The sequence below is a fragment of the Hyla sarda genome, chromosome 1 (genome assembly GCF_029499605.1).
Source record: "Hyla sarda isolate aHylSar1 chromosome 1, aHylSar1.hap1, whole genome shotgun sequence".
NCBI lineage: Eukaryota > Metazoa > Chordata > Amphibia > Anura > Hylidae > Hyla > Hyla sarda.
In genome coordinates, this window is record NC_079189.1 from 422,125,691 (window position 1) to 422,143,371 (window position 17,681).

Below are 17,681 nucleotides of genomic sequence, written 5' to 3' on the forward strand. Positions count from 1 at the left end.
GTGTTGTGCTACAGAATGACTGGTCCCTGTTGAAGTTTCTAGAAAAAAAAAAAAAAAAAAGTTTGTCATGTGAATGAGACCTCAGAGATGCAGATACATAGATTACACCATACACATGCACACAGAGCATCTGCAGCTCTGTACTCCTCTGAGGTAGTATGCAGCCTTAATACAAAGTACATGAGCCCTTATTACTCCTAGAGAAATATAGTGGACAGTATCAATCATACTCCGTAAACAAATCAATTATATTTAGAACAGGCTGATAATACTTTAATTCGTGGTAGAAAACAAAGCCAGTTGAACATTTCAGGCATAGATAGATGCAAGATCAAAGTTTTGGCGGTGGAAGATACTTTTGCTCATCCCTTTCACTGCAATCTCATAGTTTAAGGCAGCGTTTCCCAACCAGATTGCCTTCAGCTGTTGCAAAACTATAACTCCCATCATGCCCGGACAGCTGTTGGCTGTCCGGGCATGCTGGGAGTTGTAGTTTTGCAACAGCTGGAGGCACGTTGGTTTGGAAACAGGTGTTACAATGTTAAAGCAAGTTGAGTCCGTGTTTCAGTAACTTCTGTTTGGCTTTGCTATGAAGCATGAAGACAGTGTCTTGTGGGTCTGGAGCTCCAGAATTTCGGAATAGAGGACCCAGCTGCTGGAAGTAAGTTTCATGGACAGCACTCTGGCAACCGTAAACCGATGATGAGGCGTTCCTGTAATGGTCATTGAGAACAACATAATATTATTTTCGTGGCATTAATGTAAAAACGCAGCTGTGTCCATCAACAGTTTTAGTCAATACGTTTTTAAAGGAAACAGCAACACATTTTAGTTCCTGTATGTTGTGTCCATACCTGGAATGTCTACAGCCAGACGCCTTACCTCACTGTCACCTCCTGTAAAGATGGGTATATGCTAAAGTCAGAGTGAATCAGGTTGGCAGCTCTGAGGAACTGACAGTCACTTGTGCTTGAAGCTGATGGCAGATTGGCTGTAAATAAACAGTGAGAACTCTTACACAAATAACAAACCATTACTAAATAGAGTAAGAATTGTTGAAGAGGTAAAAAAAACTGAAAAATAAAAGAATGCAAAGAACACAACACTAATGTGTTCAAGAACTGGTTATTTAGCTAGTTAAATTTACTCCACTGGAAAACATTTTCTTTTTATGAACTGGTGCCAGAAAGTTAAACAGATTTGTAAATTACTTTTATTAAAAATCTTAATCCTTCCAGTACTTATCAGCTGCTGTATGCTCCAGAGGAAGTTATTGTCTTTTTGAGTTTCTTTTCTGTCCGACCACAGTGCTCTCTGCTGACACCTCTGTCCAAAGTAGGATAGGTTTGCTATGGGGATTTGCTCCTACTCTGGACAGTTCCTAACATGGACAGAGGTGTCAGCAGAGAGCACTGTGGTCAGACAGAAAGGAAATTAAAAAAGAAACAAACTTTCTCTGGAACATACAGCAGCTGATACGTACTGGAAGGATTAAGATTTTTAAATAGAAGTAATTTACAAATCTGTTTAACTTATGATAGCCGGGACCCTGGGCTAATCGTTGTGATCGTTGTGCCGCGCGCTATTAACCCTTCAGATGCGGTGATCAAAGTTGATTGCCGCGTCCCAAACGAAAGTAAAAGCTTCCCGGCAGCTCAGTTGGGCTGATTGGGACCCACCGCGATAAAATTGTGATGTCCCGATCAGCTAGGACACTAGCAGAGGTCTCCTTACCTTGCTCCGTCGCGTCTGATCGGCGTTTGATTGCTCCATTCCTGAGCTACAGGCTTGAGCAATCGAGCCCCTAGAACGCTGATCCATGCAAAGCTATGGCTTTGCAGGGATCAGTGTAAAAGATCAGTGTGTGCCATGTTATAGCCCCCTATGGGAGCTATAACACTGCAAAAAAAAGTGAAAAAAAGTTAATAAAGGTCATTTAAAATTAACCACTGCAAAGTAGAATTGGTGGCGCCAAAAATAAGCCATCATATGGAATATTATGTGCAAAATTTAAAGCGTTACGATTTTTAGAAGGTGATGAGGAAAAAATGAAAATGCAAAAACGGAAAAACGCTGAGTCCTTAAAGGGTTAAGTCACCTTTCTAGTTCTTTTTTCACATTTCATTTAGAACTACTTTAACCCCCACCCCCACCCCACATCCCCTAAAAAATATCTCCAGCATCCCTTGCAAAATAGATTGCACTCTAGAGACAGTACTTACCAGTAAGAGTGTTCTGGATAGAATCATAGTGGGTAAAGTTGTAGGTGCTCTTTGATAAATTATTATTGTCCACTGGTAGAGTCTCCCTCAGATGAACTTCTAAACCATTGAGAGAAGCCAATGTGCTGTCGTGCTAGAGAATGGACATACAGAAAATGTTACAGTCTGTTCACTAAGCTATTGCTTAAATATTGTGGATAGGGAATAAGTGTCTGATCGCGGGAGGTCCGACCACTGGGACCCCCGCGATCTCCCGTACAGGGCCCCGAAACTGCCGCGGCTCTGCACAGCTAATGTTTGTGTTGTCGATCTCACTAACAGGTGGACAGACACGCCCCCCCCCCCCCCCCTCCATTCAGCTCTATGGGAGAGGCAGGGATGCTCGAACGTTGCATCTCTGCCATCAGAAATATATGGAGGGGTGTGTCGCCCGCAGCGTCATGCTGCGGCCGACATGCCTCCTGCCTCCCAGCGTTCAGACCCTCCACCATAAGACACTTCTAAGGGGATAAGCTGTATAAGGCTGCAGTACTCCATTAAGAACAGTAAGATCTCGTACCATTCTCTTACTGAATAGTGTTATTTAGGGACAAGGAAAAGTTCAAAGGCAGAAGAACCAAGAATCACATGGTCAACCAATATAGTTGTTAAAGACCTATTAAAGTTGTTAAAGAGAACTTAGGCAGTCATGTGTTTAGACCTATTAGGGTTCTTGAAGTAACCTCTACATGTTCAGTGCTGCACAAGATACCAGTGTTGGCATCAAGAAAACTTTTGAATTGTTCCTCCTCTACACATATTGTTAAAAAGTAACAGAATGTAATAAATAGATCTACTCCATGCTTACCACATCTTGAACAGTCTCCTTGATGTATTTAAAATCACTTTCTGCTATTAGAGCCAGCACTAAGCCTTTCACGTTATGGACATACAGTACCATCTGCACCAGTTTGGAGCTGCTGTTTTGTGGATTAGCATTCAGCGTCAATGTCCAGTCCGTGATATTACAAGATTTCGTAAACTGGCTTCCTGTGTCTGTGCTGTCATATGACGATGTGATCACCTTGGACTCAGAATCTTTCAGGCTAATTTGTGAGTCACTCTCTGTAATATCCAAAATCATGAGTCGGTCCTCAGCAGTCTCATCCCCTAGAAGGTCTCTAGAATTCTCTTCCACGGTTAGTGAATCGTCTTTGTTCACGGTGACTTGGCTGTCCTCCAGAGTGGAGGAAACACATTCACCAGGGCTGCTTTTTTCTAACTCAACCGAGGAATGACAAGTAACAAAACTCCCTGTAGACAAATGTTCACTTTCAGCTGCACGCTGTGACACAAGATGCTTTCTTTGGTCTCCAGTAGCCATCAGAGATGGGTTCTTAGGACTGGTGTCTATGAACACATCTTCTGAGCTGCTTATCTCTTTGGCATCATCTTTATAATCCTCAATGCCTGTATGAAGCAGATTTATCGGTTTAAAAGGAGAGGAGCTTTGTACAGGAGTGTGTGTTGTGGTTCCCAGAAACATGAAGTCTGAGGCGGTACTGTCATTTTTAGCTCTGACATTTTCTTCTGACAAAGGTGAAACATTTGCCTTTAATAATGATGCAGGTCCTGCATTTCTTTTCTCTTTATCAAAGGACTCCCCATGTGAGGCATGGGACTGGTTAATCTGGGCTTCTTCGCTGAGGCTGTGGGAAATACTGGAACTTCTTCTTGAGGAACTTGGCATTCTAAAAACAAATAATGTATTACATTAGGTAGAGTGCATGAAATGTAATAGCATGTTTATTGAAAAAATGCATTGTAATGTTTTAATACAGTAATAACAGACATATATTGAGGTACAACAACAGCTCCTGGGATGTGGCCCATCATTTTTCATAATTCATAAAAACATAAAACAAACATAACCATGCCTAACAAGAAAGTGTCAAAGCTGACCATGGCAAAAGCAGAAGATCATTCTTTTATTTTTATATTTAGAATTTAGGTCTTAAGTGCCTGTTAAGAAAAATGAATGCTGACTGGTGGAGGTCTTGTTGGGTTAACTGGACTTAGAATCTATTTCAACCATGCAGGTACCTAAAGCCATGTGTTAACCATTTAGTGAAGCAGTTTTAGGGTCGGGTCATACGTAGCGCATCCACTGCATTTTTGATGTTGCAGATGCGCTACTGCCCGTCCCTAGAGTGTGCCTCCAGCTGTTTTCCCCTGTGTCCTGCTCGCAGCAGCAATCCGCCGCAACAAGCAGACACAGAGGGAGCTGTGAGTCACACGCAATGACAGCTCTCCAGACATCGAGGCAGCTCCCCCAGCTCCCTAAGCTAGGCCGAGGGCGGACGCGAAGTTTGGAATACACTGCGCCTTGCGCCTCTGTGTCTGCTCGTATTGGCGGATTGCTGCTGGGAGCAGGACATGGGGAAAACAGTGGGAGGCACACTCTAGGGATCCGCAGTGTCAAATACACAGTGGATGCGCTACGTGTGACCCTACCCTTACAAAGGATGATGGAAATAGCATCATCATATCACTAAATGTGCATATATTATTTTATTTATTTTTATGTTTATCATACCACAATACCACGTATGTGAAGAAAGGTGTACCAATTGGTGCAGTTTGTTGCTGTTTATTTAAGGCAAGATAGGCCATCATGTGAGTATGGACAATACAGACCTAATAGCTGTCCCTATAGATCACATGTAATAGAAATAGCGAGAGAGAGCAAGAGAGAGAAAACAAATAAAATACTAAAAAGGATAGACAAGAAGAAATCCATTAGAGTAAATATATCTCATGGGAAAAAAACTTATCCTCCATCTTCAGGAGTTTTAGATCGTAGGGGGGGGGGGGGGGGGTCAAAGCACTGGGGGTCCCCCACGATCTCCTGCACAGAGCCCAGGCTCTCCCCTGGAGTGGCACGTCAAGACTGGCTGGCATGCCCCTCCATATATCTCTATGAGAGAGCCGAAGATAGCCGAACCCCCCACGATCTAAAATTCATCCCCTAGCCTGCGGATAGGTGATACGTTTTTTTCCCATGTATCTTCTCCTTTAACTTGCAGGAAACTGAAGTTGTATACTTTCTCACTATTAATTTCACCAATGTACTTTTTTTTACTATCTACCTGGTCATCCACTGAACTGGGTATTGGCGAAGTGCAGTTGCTTCTTTTTCCATGACAAATACTGGGATCATATAGACATCCTGAGGTAACAAGCCATCTGCATCATGAATACAAAAGCAGAAGTAATTAGTACAAATGAGACATGAATTTTTTTATTGTTCACATTATTTTTTTGCTATTTGCTTTCTTTCATATAGGAGTGGTATAATGTGGTTATGTCCACTGTCACACACTGCCTCCACGTCCCGCACTGTGTCACACACAATGCCCCCCACTGTGTCAAAAACAGTGCCCCCACATCCAATGCTGCCATACACACTGCCCCCACATCCCCCGCTGTCATACACACTGCCCCCACATTCCCCGCTGTCATACACACTGCCCCCACATTCCCCGCTGTCATACACACTGCCCCCACATTTACCCGCTGTCATACACACTGCCCCCACATTCCCCGCTGTCATACACACTGCCCCCACATTCCCCGCTGTCACACACACTGCCCCCACATTCCCCGCTGTCATACACAGTGCCCCCACATTCCCCGCTGTCATACACAGTGCCCCCATGTCCACCGCTGTGTCACACACTGCCCCACATCCCCCACTGTGTCACATACACTGCCTCCACATCCTCTGTTTCACACACACTATCCCCCGCTGTCACACACATACACAGCCCCCACGTCCAACGCTGTCATACACCCTGCCCCCACATTCCCCGCTGTGTCACACACCCTGCTCCCCACTGTGTCACACACAATGCCCCCCTCATCTCCCGCTGTGCCACACACAGTTTTTAGCATTTGTAATCTTATTAGGTCACTTTATAAAACTAATAATATAGTATAATAAATAAAAACTCTATAATTATTTTTATTTGTTATATTATTTTTTGTTAGATCTTTTCTGACATCAGTCATCCGTAAGATGCACTCAAAGAGGCATTATTCTGGACATCCCCAGAGTCCAATGTTCGGACCCTAGGCTGTCTTTAATACCATCAGACCCTGCAACTCCAAAGCATTGGCCTGGTGGGCAACAGACAAAAGGGTTTTATCACTTTTTAGCACCACTATGAATGGAATTAAAAGGGTTAATCAGGGTAATTATAGGCTGGTAACCAAGTATATTGGCGGGAGCCCTGTATGAGGATATAAAGAAGATCGGTATTCAGGTCTTTGTGGAAAGTAATAAATCAGTGCTGCGAAAGGAACCTTCAAAAGGGAACTTGTAAAGTAAATCTCCCACGCATTCTTCAGATTGGCAGTTGGGTTTGCCGAGGCAACTGCATGATGCTAAATGAGTTCTGTGCACTAGTTCATTTTTTACTGGTAGGATTTGTGCACAAAACCCGCCGAATGTAGTGTGGCTCACCCAGGCAGAAGTTTAGTTTTCCAGGGACACAAAATAATGCTTTCCATTAGGTGGGCACTGTTATTTGCAAAGCCTTTCATATAATTTTGTGAGGCCTATGCCTAAGCTGGGACAAAATACAGAAAGTGTGGGGAGGACAAGCAAAGAACTGTGCTGTACACTGAGGCTCTGTGACACCCCCCCCGGCTCACACCAGGCCGATTGACAAGCCAGGAGTTGCACAGAGCCCTGCTTGTTCTCAGTGTACAGAGCCCTGCTTGTTCTCAGTGTACAGAGCCCTGCTTGTCTTCAGTGTATAGAGCCCTGCTTGTGTATAGAGCCCTGCTTGTCCTCACTGCACAGAGCCCTGCGTGTCCTCACTGCACAGAGCCCTGCGTGTCCTCACTGCACAGAGCCCTGCGTGTCCTCACTGCACAGAGCCCTGCGTGTCCTCACTGCACAGAGCCCTGCGTGTCCTCACTGCACAGAGCCCTGCGTGTCCTCAGCGTACAGAGCCCTGCGTGTCCTCAGCGTACAGAGCCCTGCATGTCCTCAGCGTACAGAGCCCTGCGTGTCCTCAGCGTACAGAGCCCTGCATGTCCTCAGTGTACAGAGCCATGCTTGTTCTCAGTGTACAGAGCTCTGTTTGTTCTCAGTGTACAGAGCCCTGCTTGTCTTCAGTGTATAGAGCCCTGCTTGTGTACAGAGCCCTGCTTGTCCTTAGTGTATAGAACCCTGCTTGTGTATAGAGCCCTGCTTGATCTTAGTGCACAGAGCCCTGCTTGTCCTCAGCCCACAATACCTGTGTCCCAGGCGAGACGCACAGGCAATAGCTGCAGGGACAAGACAGTATTTTTTTTTCCCACCTAAAAATATACACATTTTTTAAACTAATTTATATTACAAATATACATAAAATGTTATTAACTACATATATAAAAAAGATTTTGCAAATTACAGTGCCCATTTAATATGCTATCATTGTATTCACATAATTATGTACTAAAGAATGGTTACCTTGTCTTTGGAAAGTGCCCGTGGGTGACTAAAAGAAAAAAAAATATATATACAAAGCATTAAAGTGAATGTACAATTCTTTGTGTGTCACATAATGACAATACCATAAATAAGAGAATGTGGTTATCAGTTATCTTACAGTAAACTTGATTGGGTCAAATCAGAACTTCAGATCTTGCCTTGGAATTTTTCTAGGTCATCAGTCTGTTTTGCACAGTCACGAAAACCTGTCTTAATAGTCAGTGACACTTCCAAACTCAAGTGTTTATGCCATTATAGCTCCTTCTGAGTTTGTCATCTTTCTAGACTAGTGTTTCCTAACCAAGGTGCCTCCAGCTGTTGCAAAACTACATCTCCCGGCATGGCTGGACAGCCAAAGGCTGTCCGGGCATGTTGGGAGTTGTAGTTTTGAAACAGCTGGAGGCACCCTGGTTGGGAAACACTGGTCTAGACTACTGATTGACAAAAAGTTTTGGACTGTTACCCAGAAACAGGCATATCTTGTTGATACAGCATCACTAAGATTGTACCCCATTTCGGATTTACTATTTCACAGCAGCACATTTTTCTTTATGCTGAATATTAAACTAAACCTCATAAAATCGATGCTATTTCTAGGCACATTTTAATAAAGGGCTGTCATGTAACAGATCCTAACCTGCTGAGAAATCAACATATTAATATTAATGTAGTATTATTGTGCAATTTATTTAGGGAGATTATATTAATGTTAAATGCTTGTCACTAGAGAATCAGGGGAGAAAATGGAATAAAGATGTGATAACAATAAAGATAGGATATTTTAGCTAATCTTTATTCCTGTGTTAAAGGAAAAAAGTTCAGCAAGATATAGTGACCTTACTCAAAGGAGACCCGAATGCAGGAATTGTAGAGCAAAGTACTATATTTTAAGTATGCCTGCACATCATGATATGGGGACTATACAGCGATTTAAAGCTGCATGTAACTGGCGGTCATTATGTGACAACTGTTATTCCCTATAAAGGAACTAAATCCTATGTAAAAGTAACTTTACATCTTTTTTAAGTTTTACTTATTTCGATATTTCATAGTCTCAATAAGGCACACATGCTGCTTTTTAGTCCCTGCCTAAGGCTCCGTTGATACTTGCATTATGGCTTTCTTTTCATAACAGAGCATCTGTTTTCAAGGAGATAGGATTGTACAACATCTAAAATCCCATGGATTTCAAGATGAAAAACAACATGGGTTTACTTCAGGGAGATCATGTCAAACAAATCTTATTGATTTTTTTGACTGGGTGACTAAAATAATAGATGGCGGAGGGGCAGTAGACATCGCATATCTAGATTTTAGTAAGGCTTTTGACACTGTCCCATATAGAAGACTTATCAATAAACTGCAGTCATTGAGCTTGGACTCCAATATTGTTGAGTGGATTAGGCAGTGGCTGAGTAACAGAAAACAGAGGGTTGTAGTCAATGGAGAATATTCAGAGCAAGGTCTTGTTACCAGTGGGGTACCTCAGGGATCTGTACTGGGACCAATATTGTTTAATAACTTCATAAGTAATATTACAGAAGGTCTCAATAGTAAGGTATGTCTCTTTGCTGATGACACAAAGATATGTAACAGAGTTAATATTCCTGGAGGGATACGCCAAATGGAAAAGAATTTAGGAAAACTAGAAGGATGTTCAGAACTCTGGCAACTGAAATTTAAATGTGGATAAGTGGAAGATAATGCACCTGGGGCGTAAGAACCCTCGAGCAGAATATAGAATATTTGACACAGTCCGGACCTCAGTATCTGAGGAAAGGGATTTAGGAGTAATTATTTCAGAAGACTTAAAGATAGGAAGACAATGTAATAGAGCAGCAGGAAATGCTAGCAGAATGATTGGAAGTATAGGGAGAGGCATAAGCAGTAGAGAGGGAAGTGCTGCTGTACAGAACACTGGTGAGAATATTGTGTGCAGTACTGGAGACGGTATCTCCGGAAGGATATGGATACTTTGGAGAGAGTTTCAAATTAGAGGGGCAAAGGTTTATGCAGTAATATCAGGAAGTATTACTTTACTGAGAGAGTAGTGGATGCATGGAATAGCCTTCCTGCAGAAGTGGTAAGCATGCATGGGATAGGTATAAGGCTATCCTTCATATAAGATAGGGCCAGAGACTATTGATAGTATTCAGAATATTGGGCAGACTAGATGGGCCAAATGGTTCTTATCTGCCAACACATCCTCTGTTTCTGTTCATTTTAACCCCTTCCCGCAAATGGATGTATATGTATGTCCACTGCGGGCTTCCGCTGTATGAAGCACGCTCACCAGCTGAGTGTGCATCATACCCGGTGGGTCCCAGTTGCTATCAGCAACCGGGACCCACAGCTAATCACTAACTCTTCCGATCAGGCTGATGTCTGGAATTAACCCTTTAGACTCTGCAATCAAAGTTGATTGCGGCGTCTAAAAGCGGTAAATCCCGTTCCCAGCTAGTTCAGTGGGCTGATCGGAGGTCTCTTACCTTCCTCCCTGACGTCCGATCGGTGCTCCAGCCTTGCATTCAGCTATGCCAGGCTGAGGCAATGGAGCACCGATAAAACTGATCAATGCTCTCCTATGGAGAAGCATTGATCAGCATATGCAATCTAAAGATTGCATGCTATAGTCCCTTATGGGGACAAAAAAATTAAAATGTAAATAAAAAATAAATAAAAAGTCATAATTATGAATTAACCCCTGCCCTAATAAAAGTTTAAATCACCCCCCTTTTCCCATTTTTCAAATAAGAAAAAATGTAAAAAAAAACATGTGTGGTATCACCGCATGCGTAAATACCCAAGCTATTAAAATATAATGTTAATTAAACTACACAGTCAAAAGGCGCAAGTATAGAAAATATTCCAAAGTCCAGAAATGTGTATTTTCAGTCACTTCATATACTAGAAAAAAAATGAATGCGATCAAACGGTGCCTTAAAAATAAAAATGGCACAATCTACTACAGATCACGGCACAAAAAGTGAGTCCTCATACATCCCTATATGCGGAAAAATAAAAGTATTATAGGGGTCAGAATTGAACAATTATAAGCATACTCATTTTAGTACAAAAAGTTAGAATTTTTTTTATAAGTAGTAAAATAAAGCAAAACTTATATAAAATTGGGTATCATTTTAATCATATGGACCTACAGAATAAAGATAAGGTGTCACTTTTACCGCGAAAGGTGCAATGGTTAAAAACGGAGGCCCTTAAAAGTTGCAAAATTGGGTTTTCTTTTTTTTTCAATTTTGCCCTACAAATAATTTATTTGTCTGTTTCACTGTACATTTGGAGGTAAAATGAGTGATGTCATTACAAAGTACAATTGGGGATGCAAAAAACATGCCCTCATATGGGTCTTTAGATGGAAAAATAAGACAGTTATGTCTATTAGAAAGTGAGGAAGAAAAAACAAAACCTCAAAATAGCTCGGTGCTAAAATGGGTTAATAGGTTCTATGAAGAGGATGATGCTCTGATCGGAAGAATAGTCAGACACTCATATAGCAACAACAGAGATCAGACAGGTCAAATAATCTGATGAATGTCAGAGAAATCCAGCCCTGTTCTTGCCCATACCACATCAGATTCGCACTATCGCCGCTTTCCATTCCAGTCACAACATGTAAAACAGACATTGGGACTGAGCACCGTCATTTCAATTTGTAACAGTTTGGGTAAATGTGCCTCCTGGAATGTATGGTCACCGATGAAGGAAGTGTTTGATGTGCTTCACCATTCCTAGGCTGGAACATCAAGGAGTATCCTAAAGGTCTGCTGTACAAATAGCCCTGATGGGATTATAAGGAGGAGGTTAGATCTACACATCGCCTGTGTGCAGGCAGAACAATGGCTCTCACAAGGTGGCGGTCAAACCTCTCTCATCCCTGCTGCAATAATCTGCTCATCACATGTATGGAAATGATGGCAGTAATCCCATTAGCTGCTAGGCCAACTTCAAAGGCCTGGAATATCTAGCAGGATAAACATTTAGATTAAGCCATTAACACATCACTCTGCTCTGCCAGCTCCTTCAACACCACTTTATCCAAAGGGTAAATCTAACAAAGTGCTTGTAATTCATTAAAAATCAATTTGTTCAGAGCAAATGACTGTATCCCTTGTAGCCACGTCACAATCTTATCAGGATCTCAATGTATGTGATGGGTTTAATGGTGACATACTCTTACAAATAGAAGGTCACATTAGGTTTTCCTATCAGACCTGTGATTTGGCATAAAGACAGGTCAATGTGGTGACCCCCATTGATTGCAAGAACTAAGGGGGTCCTGTCACTTACAAACACTGTACCCCTTTAACTCTTCGCTCAAAGATCTGTTGGCAGATATACTATTGCACATGCTCCACCATACAGAGAAAATGCTGAACATTACAGTACAGCTGGCTCACCAGCCAGGAGCCATTCATCTCCCCAACCAAAAAATAAAAGACATGCTGCCCCCTACTAACACACAATGGAAGGGTAGGTGCTATAAAATACTTATCGGTGCAGCACTTCATTTCATGAATCTTATATCTCTACACAGAAAATATTTCCTTAATGAAGGAAGACGAAAGATGCTTAAGATTTTGTGATTTATTTTTCTAAGTCTAAATTCTTAAGGGACAACCCCTAAAAGTGAAGAAGCAATTCAGAGAATTGTAATATAATGCAGAGGCTATGAAATGTCTCTAAAATAAATCCCTTATTAAAAAGGGAATGTTTATTTTGCTGCAGTGCATGGATTTTGCAACTGTAATACTTTCAAGGACTTGTAAGAATATGTACCTTCTATGCAATTATAAGACTTCTAAGACAATTCGCAGATCAAACAAATTATACTTAAAAACTGGGGTAAAGTAGAACTGAACTTTTTAAAATATACCTTTTAATATCCTTTAAAATGAATAAAATAAATAAATAAAAATCGAACTCCAACAATCTGGATGTCACACACCAGGTAGCAAAAAGGTGCCCCATGTATGCACCATACCGTAAGGGACTTTTGTAGCCCAAGGGATAGATTATAGGGGGTAGCATTGAGTATTTCCCCTAAGGGATAGCATTGAGGAGATTAAAGTCCACCTTATAGACTGCATTATATTTTTTCACTGTAAGTGACCACTGCCACTAGCCTCCGGTTATTATTCACAACCCATATCCCTATAAGGGTGCTTCAGGGTTTGGAATTGTAAGGATCTTTTTGCATCTGTTGTGTGTCATCCACATTGTTGGGGTTTAAATTCTGGTAAATTTTTTAAGATGTATTAAAATGGCATACTTTACAAATTTCAGTACTACTATACCCCAGTTTTTAAGTACGGTTTAATTTTAACTGGTAAAAATAGCCTGTTTGCCAAAGTGAATGAGAACTGAGCTACAGTAACCCTGCATGGCCACTAGACAATGTACAGCTTGTATGCTTTCTGCTCAATTCCCTGTGCATGTGGGTGCAGTGCTTCTCATAAACAACTGATCGGTGGGGGTGCCAGGTGCTGGACTCCAAAAGTTTAAATACTTATGGCCTTTCCTGAGGATAAGCAGTCAATTAAAATAAAAAAATAAAAAAACATTAACAGATATTCCAGGATTCAGGACTATATACTAATATCAGAGATACTATATTAGACATTAATAGCATAGTCTGCTGATATGTCATAAATGTCCAGATGGGAAAACCCCTTTAAAGGACATATGCAGAAAAAAAAACAACTCATCTATCAACAGGATAGGGGATAAGTGTCTGATCGCAAGGGGTCCGAGCATTGCGGCTGACTGAGCTCACCAAATGCTGCCTCCCTGCCTCTCCCATAGAGATACATGGAGGGGGCATGTCAGCCGCAACGTCATGCTGCGACTGACACGCCTCCTGCATGGGAGAGCTGCGTCAGAGCCGTGGCCCTGTGCAGGAGATCGCAGGGGGGGGGGGGGGGTCCAGCATTTGAACCCTACGCGATCAGACACTTATCCCCTATACTGTGGATAGGGGACATTTTTTTCGCTGCAGATTTCCTTTAACCCCTTAAGGACCAGGGGTTTTTCCATTTTTGCACCTTAATTTTTTTCCTCCTTACCTTTAAAAAAACTTCATAATTCTTTCAATTTTGCACCTAAAAAACCATATGATGGATTATTTTTTGCGCCACCAATTCTACTTTGTAATGACATCAGTCATTTTCCCTAAAAATCTACGGTGAAACAGAAAAAAAAAATAATAATTGTGCGACAAATTTAAGGAAGAAAAGCCATTCTGTAACTTTTGGGGGTTCCGTTTCTACGCAGTAAATTTTTCAGTAAAAATGACACACTCTCTTTATTCTGTAGGTCCATACTAGAGATGAGCGAAGTTACAGTGATTCAATTCATCATGAACCTCGCGGCTCGGCGTTTGCTGACTTTAGCCTGCATAAATGAGTTCAGCTTTCAGGTGCTCTGGTGGGCTGGAGACTCTCTCCTAGGACTGTATCCACCTTATCCAGTCCACCGATGCGCCTGAAAGCTGAACTCATTTATACAGGTTAAAGTCAGCAAATGCCGAGCCGGGAGGTTCGTGATGAATCGAATCACCTTAACTTCACTCATCTCTAGTCCATATGATTAAAATGATACCCTACTTATATAGGTTTGATTTTGTATTACTTCTGGAAAAAAATCATAACTGCATGCAGGAAAATGTATACGTTTAAAATTGTCATTTTCTGAACCCTATAAGCTTTTTATTTTTCCGTGTACGGGCTGGTATAGGGCTAATTTTTTGCGCCGTGATCTGAAGTTTTTATTGGTACCATTTTTGTATTGATTGAACTTTTTGATCGCTTTTTATTAATTTTTCGATGATCTAAAAAGTGACCAAAAATACGCTACTTTGGAATTTTTTTGCGCGTACGCCATTGACCGTGCGGTTTAATTAACAATATATTTTTCGGACATTTTCGCACACAGCGATACCACATATTTTTATTTACACTTTTTTTTTTTTTAATGGGAAAAGGGGCGTGATTCTAACTTTTATTAGGGAAGGGGTTAAATGATCTTTATTAACTTTTTCACTTTTTTTTTTTTTTGCAGTCTTATAGCTCCCATAGGGGCTATAACACTGCACACTGATCTTTTACATTGATTATTGTTATCCTATAGGATAACATTGATCAATGATTCTGCCGCTTGACTGCTCATGCCTGGATCTCAGGCCCCGAACAGTCATTCGGCGATCGGACATACAGGAGGAAGGTAGGGGACCCTCCTTGTGTCCTCCATCTGTTCCGGATGCCGCGATTTCGCTACGGCGGTCCTGAACAGCCCACTGAGCTAGCCGGGAGTAGTTTACTTTCACTTTAGATGCTGCATTTAAAGCATTAATAGTGCGTGGCACCACGATCAGTGCCACATGCTGTTAGCCACGGGTCCCGGCCTTTGTTATAGGCCGGGCCCGACCCCCTATGATGCGGGGACACGTCGTGGCCCCATGCTATAGGAAGGAAGAGTTTGTAGGTTCTCTCTGTGTTTGTGTGGGTTTCCTCCGGGTATTTTCACACACACTTCAAAGTATATCGATAGGTTTAGATTGTGAGCCCTAATAGGGACAGGGACCAATTCAAGAGTACAGTGCTGCAGCATTTGTGTGTGCGCGCTATATAAAATAAAGAGTTATTATAAAAAGTCCACACTGAATACTGATATATCAGAAGAGGCATTATACTGGTTTTCCTTTTGTACAGTACTTACTTTTTGTTCAAAGCTTTGAAGGAGAACCCTTGAAGTCAGTGAAGAAGGTAGCTGTGTACTCACTACTCTAGGAGAAAAGCATTTTATAAACATAGTATATTACAATAATCTGAGTTTAATAACATAGGCCAATGATTCGTAGTCATAAATAGCTGGACAATGATACAATACTTTATCAATGCAAAGCCTTATTAAAGTGCATTGTCATTTCCATACAAGGCATAGAACTACACAGCTCAATGGTTAGGGTGTAAGGCGAAGGGACAGGCAGCAGGCGCGCCATTGCCACTCGTCCAGCCTCTCCGACTATTGAGCTGGATTAGAAAACAGTTGTGATAAGTTTACAAACTGTGACCAAAGTAAAGGTTCCATCTGTCCCATCACCTTATGTACTAACTGTTGAGGTGTGCAGTTCTGTACCTCAAAACAGAGGTGACGGATTCACTTAAAGGGACACTCCACTGGAAAACATTTTTGGTGCAGGAAAGTTAAACAGATTTGTAAATTACTTCTATTTAAAAATATTAACCCTTCCAGTACTTATCAGCTGCTGTATACTACAGGGGAAGTTCTTTTCTTTTTGAACTTCCTTTTTGTCTGACCATAAGTGCTCTCTGCTGACACCTCTGTCCATAGTAGGAGTAAATCCCCATAGCAAACCTATCCTGCTCTGGACAGTTCCTAACATGGACAGAGGCGTCAGCAGGGAGCACTGAGTCAGACTGAAAAGAACAATTTAACTTCCTCTGTAGTATACAGCAGCTGATAAGTACTGGAAGGATTAAGATTTTTAAATAGAAGTAATTTACAAATCTGTTTTACTTTCTGGCATCAGTTGATATAAAAAAAAAAAAAAGTTTTCCATTGGAGTACCCCTTTAAGATACTGGTCTTGTGTAGCTCACTCCTCATCAGAGCCATATTTACACATTGTGCTACCCTAGGCACTCAGACTAAATCCACAAGCATCAGGTTTTTTTGTATGCAGATCTGTCACAAATATGCAGCAAAAAAACATGTACATTTTATTCCAGATTCACCACGGTTGCAGATTTACACAGAATGTTGTGAAATTAGTCAAAAATCCACAACAAAATGAGCGGTAGCAGTTCTAAACCATGTGTATTCCCCAAAACGGGGTGAAATTTACTTTGTTTCCCCCAGGCCCCAGCACAGCGGCAGAAGCAACATATTGCCCCCCTCCACACTGCCCTAAGCGCAGGCCCACTAGTGCCCAATATTAAATACAGCCATGATTCCCATCCTAACTCCATGACGAATCCTAATGTGAAGTTTGTACTTTATTGCATAAATCTAGTTAGCATACAAATATCATCTACACCAACACGTATATTACAGGTCTCAGGCTACTATATTAAGTATAGTAAGAACTTATACAGCAAGTAGTATAGCTAATTCACTCTTACCCTTATTAATGAAAATAATAAAAATAATACCGATTTTTGTATATAATGCAGCCAGCTAGTATGTAGGGAAAGCGCTGACATGTCTGCAAAATCAGAGCAGCTTTCAACAAGAGAAGTGGATCTACCTGCAAGAAAAAATATAGTTCTACAGTCATTTTTGTATCTAGTGTAGCTTTACTTTTAGGAAGATTTATGTAAATGTGACATAGGTGGATATGTATACATACTGTTACACAAAATTTCATAAACCTTGAGCAGAGGAGCAGTTGCCCATAGCAACCACGCTTTCATGTTTCAGAGTGCTTTTTAAAAATCACCAAAAACCATTTCAGCAAAATTCACTCTCCAAAATCCCACTGTCGCTCCTTCCCTTCTGAGCCCTCTAGTGCGCCCACAGAGCACTTTACGTTCACATATGAGGTATTTCCTTCGAGAGAAATTGGGTTACACATTTTGGGGAGAAATTTTCTCCTTTCACCCCTTGTTAAAAATAAAAAACTGCTAGTGTAAAAAAAAATCTCAATTTAGAATTTTCTCCTTCACTTTGCTGCTATTCCTGTGAAACACCTAAAGGGTTAACAAACATTCTGAATATCATTTTGTATACTTTGAGGGGTGCAGTTTTTATAATTGGGTAATTTATGGGGCATTTCTAATATGATACTGGCCGCTACTCGCAGTATCCCGCCGCGCTATCACTAATAGCCAGCCATATTGCCTCGGAACCTTGGGGAGTTTTGTCTCCCCCCTCAACGCGATCGCTACTACTAGCTAGTTA

At 41.4% G+C, this 17,681-nt stretch overlaps 1 protein-coding gene across 3 annotated transcripts in view; it reads right to left on the reverse strand.

The window, feature by feature from the left end:
• Positions 1 to 222: 222 nt before the first annotated feature.
• The window catches only part of HPS4 (HPS4 biogenesis of lysosomal organelles complex 3 subunit 2), a 45,283-nt gene continuing 27,824 nt past the window's right edge, over positions 223 to 17,681 (reverse strand). For all 3 annotated transcript variants that reach the window (XM_056529204.1, XM_056529214.1, XM_056529196.1), the window contains exons 7-14: positions 16,934 to 17,028; positions 15,478 to 15,544; positions 7,723 to 7,750; positions 5,351 to 5,447; positions 3,070 to 3,952; positions 2,223 to 2,355; positions 883 to 991; positions 223 to 713 (exon numbers count right to left, since the gene is read on the reverse strand). In XM_056529204.1, coding sequence (XP_056385179.1) covers positions 542 to 713; positions 883 to 991; positions 2,223 to 2,355; positions 3,070 to 3,952; positions 5,351 to 5,447; positions 7,723 to 7,750; positions 15,478 to 15,544; positions 16,934 to 17,028 — 1,584 coding nt within the window. In that variant the 3' untranslated portion in view covers positions 223 to 541. The remainder of the gene's footprint in view (positions 714 to 882; positions 992 to 2,222; positions 2,356 to 3,069; positions 3,953 to 5,350; positions 5,448 to 7,722; positions 7,751 to 15,477; positions 15,545 to 16,933; positions 17,029 to 17,681) is intronic.